Source organism: Asparagus officinalis, chromosome 6 (assembly GCF_001876935.1).
Source record: "Asparagus officinalis chromosome 6, Aspof.V1, whole genome shotgun sequence".
Classification (NCBI taxonomy): domain Eukaryota; kingdom Viridiplantae; phylum Streptophyta; class Magnoliopsida; order Asparagales; family Asparagaceae; genus Asparagus; species Asparagus officinalis.
The window spans coordinates 21,944,712-21,950,973 of NC_033799.1; the positions used below are offsets into that span (position 1 = coordinate 21,944,712).

Sequence of the window (6,262 nt, forward strand, 5' to 3'; positions counted from 1 at the left end):
GAAAGCAGGTCTGTTCAGAAAAATGGATTCCTATTTGAAGAGGTGCATCATAGAAGTGGTAACATGGCGCGCGGTAGCCGTATGGATCAAGTCATCGAGGGTAACCCGGTAATTGCTGATGATCCATATCGGTTTTTTCGGTGTGCTGCGGATGGGTTTGATTGCGTTAAACTCGCTTGTTTGATGTGGGGAATTTTTCTTGGATAAGCCCGCATTTGACATTGGTTATAAGAGGATTGGATACGATGTGGGTATCAACCACTTAAACTTTCTCGTGTTTCTCTGTAGTAACTTGCATTGGCAGTCTTGACAGTGAATTGCAACTCCTTCGAAGTTATGGAGGCGTTAATCCGATGTGGGAAGAATGTGGAAATGTTATTGATTGTCTTGTCGAGTATAAATTCATCATATTACGAGTGCTCCTGACTCCACCGTCGTATCTCAATAGTTAGCTTTTGAAGAAATAAATTTCTTTGATCTTTAATTTATCTAGTGGGTTGTTTCGTTATTATGGCATAATGGGGATGGGTAAAGAAATATAGGTAGGACACTTCTGCTCTTAGTCTTACTCATACATTAAACATACTCTAAAATTGACCTCGTCCGCCTAGTTTTATCAGTACCACATTTATAGTGCAAATGAAAGGAAGCTGACGAAAAAGTCCGCACGTTTGGCCAAAACTAAACAATTTCAAATTGAATGCATACGAATTGAAGAGTTGTGATGGGCTTTTGATAAAGATTTGATGGCAGGAAAGTTGATATTATAGTTTGTTATGAAAAACCCAGCAGAATAGGATACTGTTAACTTTTATCTCCCCCTATATGTGCGAAAGGACTCTTTCTATTGAATAAACTTCAGTAACATTGTGTCCTGTATTAAGATCAAATCGCTATTCGTGATTCACCAGTTGTTCACCCAGAGTAGATATTGGCAGGAATGAGCGTTTTCCTGACTGAGAGGTATTAGAGGAAACAACGATTCGCCCAATTACATTGAACATAGAGTAGTCCCTTTCAACCCATTCACATATCAAATATGCTTACAGAGAAGTACCAGCAGTAATAAGAATTCATTTGACGCAGCGCCACATTTGGATAATCGTAAAACAAATCGGCCACCAGTATCCATTTAAACTAGATCAATTGTTTCTTGAACTACTTTTGGAACCCCCCCCCCGCCTCCTCACCATCCTCCTCCCACTCCTCCCGTTCCCCCCGCCTCACCCCTCCATAAGATCTTAGGCCTCAGAGAAACGGACAATAGATAACTGTTCCACAAAAGATAGCGCTCATAAGCGAGGGTGATCCTTGCCAAACTAATACTCAACTAATAGTACATACTCACGAACAAAACTAATAACACAGGATGGCTTATATCTAAAAACTTATAATTGATGCTCGTTTGCTTAATGTTTGCCGTGCCGCTTTATGACACCAAACACTCACACCTATACCACATCAACTCGACGCTTCTCCTTCGTCGTTATTCCGTGGATCTCTGGGTTTTCTGTTTTGGCTTAAGGGGACGGCCAAACTGGATGGGAATGGATACAGGTGAAAGTAAACCAAGAATAGCTGCATGAGCTTATTTATCCGTAAGGGAAGAGAGATAGATCGCCGGAAGATGAAAATAAAGAAACAAATAAAAGCCAAAAAAAAATTAAGTAGATTATGATCGGACGACTTCGACAAGGAAGAGGAGAAGCTGATGTCGTCATTGTCTCTTCACCCACCAAATCCACATTCATAGGAACAACACATCTAGATCTTCCAACATCGGGTATTGGAATGATTGATAATGAATATACCAATCGATAGCATTCTGTCGTGAAATACTTAGAACAGAATTCGTAAATGCACCCATCGGTTCGAACAAGAACAGCAAGAGCGTGCACACATGGCATGCCAGTGACCTGCCATTTTCTGCATGTGCACTCCCAAGTCTCGATATTGACGACGCAGACTGGATCGTCGTGGACCTCAAACACGCTCCCAGTTGAGCATATCACTTCGAAGTTTCGTGCTTTGGCTATGTCGTCTTGTACTTTTTGGTTCATGGATGGTGTTAGTATTTCCCTCCAAGAATTTGAGGACTCTCGACGAGTGTATATCATCTCCATCATCTTGCACCTAATCATGTCGACTATCTGTACAACTGACGGCTCATACCTTGATTTTATCCAGCTGTTGAATGTCACTGAAGCATCAGAGGAGTAACTGTCATAGCGCAAACCCTTGAATAATGCATTCGACCAGAGTTCAGGCTTGGCAGCCGAAACCCACTCAGCGAGCTCTTTGGATTCGGCTTTGATGTGTTCAATGCACTCGTTGAACTCATCAACTTTGCAAGCATAAACACATTTTTTAAGTTCACTGATTATCTTATCCTTTGCCTCTGGTGTCTTCTCTTCCTCCTCCTCCTCCAATTTTTCCTTGAAATCCTCTTCTAGCTGACGAATGCAATAACCATGGTAGCTACCCTCAAAAACTTGAGTTACCTCTTCCTCAAGACCGTTTTTTCTGTTGGATATAAAAGTTATTGTGCGAGATGTTGACAGAGCAGATTTCAGCTGCGTGAGAAACCAGTGCCAGTTTTCTGGAGTCTCAGTATCTACTATTGAAAAAGCAACCGGGAAAACAGAGTTCTCACCATCAACTGCATTCGCTGCCAGAATTTTCCACTGCTTACTTGCTTTGAGGGATATCCCATCAAGAAAAAGAAGAGGGCGGCAACCATGCTCAAAGCCACTAAGAGATGCATGGAAGGCAATAAAGAGAGAGAATTTCGAATCCTCTGAAGTTTCCAATGTAGCTACACTGCCTGGGTTAGTTTCCAATATCCTCCCACAAAGCCAAGGTAGTTGACTGCAAGCCTCCTCGTGGGAATTGTGAAGCTCCTGCTTTGCAAAATATTTCCCACGCCACGCTTGTGTGTAGTTCAAGTTGACTCCATATTCGCGTTGGAGATCATTAGCTATGTCCTTTGGGCTATAATTTGGAGAATCTTTGAGCTTGTCTTTTATAACACTAGCAACCCATCGTTGATTTGCTAGCTTATTTCGTTCTGTGCCTGCCCTCCTCCCACAAGTATGAGTTTCATTCCATTTCTTGATTACAAACTCTTGTGTACCCGCGGCTCTGGATGCATGGATTCTCCATGGACAGCCCTCAGTAGTACACTCAGCAGTTAAGCGAAGGGACTCGTTCTTGACGAATCTGTAATCAAAGGTATTTGCAATAGCATACTTGTGGAGTGCATCCCTTAATGATTTTATGTCATCAAATACTTGACCAATGCCAGTGATCAAATTTTCCCACTCGTCAAGTACCCTCCGACGCTTGGCCGTGTCAGAAGTGTTGCAACTACCATTATTATTTGCGACAATGGTGGTTCTGGTAGGGGTATCTGAGTCAGCCACAACACTCTTAGTTTTCCTGCAGAATACAGTATTTTTTGGTAAATTTTCAAATTCCAATTTGGGATAAAGCCTTTGTTGTTGTTATTTGGTAAACTTTCAAGTACCATCTGGCACCTTAAAAAGGTTTTTTGTTATATACCCCGCAAATCATCCATATTTATTATAATACCCCTCAAAGCTTGATATTTATAAAAGGCCCCCAAATCTTCAACATTGAGCTAGTACGCACCCCAAAAGGAATATTCTCAAAATTGTTCCTTAGTTTTTGTTAAGTCCTTGTTGCAGCATACTAACTCAATGTTGAAGAATTATGAGATATTAACAAACATCAACATTAAATCGGCATATTAATAAGCATCAAGATTGTTTTTTGTGGGGGGTGGGTTGGGGGGGGGAGGTTTTAATGAATATGGATGATTTGGGGGTATATAGCTAAAAACCTTTTAAAAAACAGATACAACACATACCGGTTATATAGCTAAAAACCTTTTAAAAAACAGATACAACACATACCTATTCTCAACCTTTTTTGTGTTTTTGATGACAAAAAGGTCAGTCGTAAGAGAATCTCCATGGAAATCAACCATGCGCTGTAAGTCTTTGTCACTAGAAACTGTGATGAGAGTTTTTTTGTTGTTTGGAAGAAAATATTTGAGGGAAAATGTATCAGCCCTGCAGTGAAACATACTAGCTATCTCAGACTTGAGATCCTTGAGCAGCATATCACGATCAATGTCAATTGCATGCGCTTCTCCACCGTTATAACACATGGATCCATCACTGCTTGTAACAAAGTCTCCACCTGATTGGCATATAGCCAAAATCTTCCCCCCTGCGATACGGGGCATAATCTCCAATTGTCGAGCAACCAATAAAAGAAGATATTCTGTCAGAACAAAAGTAACAAATTCAGCGAAAACCCTCAATTATATGTAGCTGATTGCATCTAGTTCAAGCGTCGTATAGAAAATTTCAATCAAGAAAGAAGTTGCATGGGCTTGAGAACCATATCTGGAAAAAATTTACTAAAAGTTTACAATATCTACCAACCTTAAGGATGACGCAAACTTGTTAAATCTTTGAGCTATTCACACTGCCTCTACAATATTATTTGATTTGTGTAATCAAATCAGCCTTTCATAGGATCTCCCAATACACAGAAACAAAATCAAGCATTTTGTACACAAACCATGAGCAATCTTCGCAGAAGAAAAAAGAAAGGAAAAAAAGGAAAGGAACTGCCATGCCTAGCTGAAATGTTTAAACTATGCAATGGCTGATCAATATTCTTTTAAAGCTAACAAATGAAGAGAATAATTCCATAATCTAATAATAAAATTTCTTCCCAACATTAGAACAATTATCCATCTCTAAGAACCTTGTGTTATAGGGTAATAATCATCACAATTTTCTTATACAATGCTGAAATTTTGAGTAACTACTCCCGTTTTCAACTTCTCCCTCAGCTCATTTGTAAGAAGATTGGGCAAAAATCTGATGCGGTAGCAACTTTCCATTATTTATTTATTTATTTATTTATTATTATTAATTTTGAAATAAAAACTTCGCCAAAACTACTGCGATGTCTACGTCCTTCACAAAAATAATTAAGAAACCGGGTTACTGGTATTATTCAGGGTAAATTTCTAGAAAATTTCCTTAAACTTCAAAAATTAGAGAAAAAACCCTAACATTGGGGAGTTTCACAAAACCGCCTGAACTTTCAAAAGTTCTACAATCTGAAATACTTTTTTTAATTAAAAAAACTCCCTCGGCAAAACCCGGAACTCTCTTCTATTTTCTTTTTCGAACAAACCCTAATAACAGAATTTAACCAAACTTCAGTTAAAACTTTTCAAAAAAAATTAGGGGGTTCCTCTAATTTATAAAGCTCGAGGAGGGTTTCCGCAAATCACCCCCGAGTTCAGAGGGGGTTTTGTGAAACAAGGAGTTGTATAATGAAAACCATAGAAAGTTCGCACCTTTTCCTGTTTTGCTCACACATTATCTCTTTCTGCCTGTTCTATTAAAAAAACAAAATCAAGAAAACCCCTTCAAAATTGAATCTTTCAAGAAATTAGAGGGCAAAGTGCCAGCTTTTTCCCAGAATTTAAACTCAGCACCTATTATCAAGAAAGCAATTTAACGAACTACCGAAGAGTCAGATCCAGATCAATTATAAATTTACAATGCAAAGGAAAGATCAAAGCCCGCAAAAAAAGGAAAATGGCAGATCGATTAGGGCTTTTCTAGGGTTCCTACAATAGGAATCCAAAGTAGAAAGAGAAAGAGAGACGAGTAATCACCAAGTTGATGCGCTCTACTAAAGTCTCCTCCGCTTTCGCTTCGCTGAAATTTTAGGCTGCAAATAAAATAAAAAGGACTTTGTTGTTGATGATATTAAAAAAGGGGACAACCCTAACTAATAGAATATTGCCAACATAACCCTGTGAACCCTCTTTTCATTTGTAGCCCTCGGCCGTCGGCACAATTTCTTCCTACCATACTTACATATAAAACCCTATAAATTTTTTCTTTTCTCTATTCAGGAGGTTTTGGGCTATATTCTTATTTCTAGCTCATTTCACAAAAAAATTAATATTTTTTTATATTCATTTATTTATTAGATGTTATTATAGTGCATGTGTTTTGCATGTGATATATTTATTTTATATTTTGAACTTATTGTGGCTGATTGAAAAATGATGAGAAATTAAACTTTGGGAAAAATGTGTTTGGGCCCCAAAAGCAGAAACTTCATGTGACGAGGCCCCTTATATTTTTCCCTATGTGAATCAGCCCCTTGATGTGTGACACTTTGTACTGCAGTCTTTTTTTAT

At 38.7% G+C, this 6,262-nt stretch overlaps 1 protein-coding gene across 1 annotated transcript; it reads right to left on the minus strand.

Moving 5' to 3' along the window:
- On the minus strand, positions 1,593 to 5,834 carry LOC109845894. Its single transcript, XM_020415144.1, has 3 exons — positions 5,729 to 5,834; positions 3,936 to 4,308; positions 1,593 to 3,438 (listed from the first exon to the last, which is right to left on the minus strand). The coding sequence occupies exons 2-3, from the start codon at positions 4,268 to 4,270 to the stop codon at positions 1,593 to 1,595; spliced, it is 2,181 nt and encodes a 726-aa protein (XP_020270733.1). The 5' UTR covers positions 4,271 to 4,308; positions 5,729 to 5,834.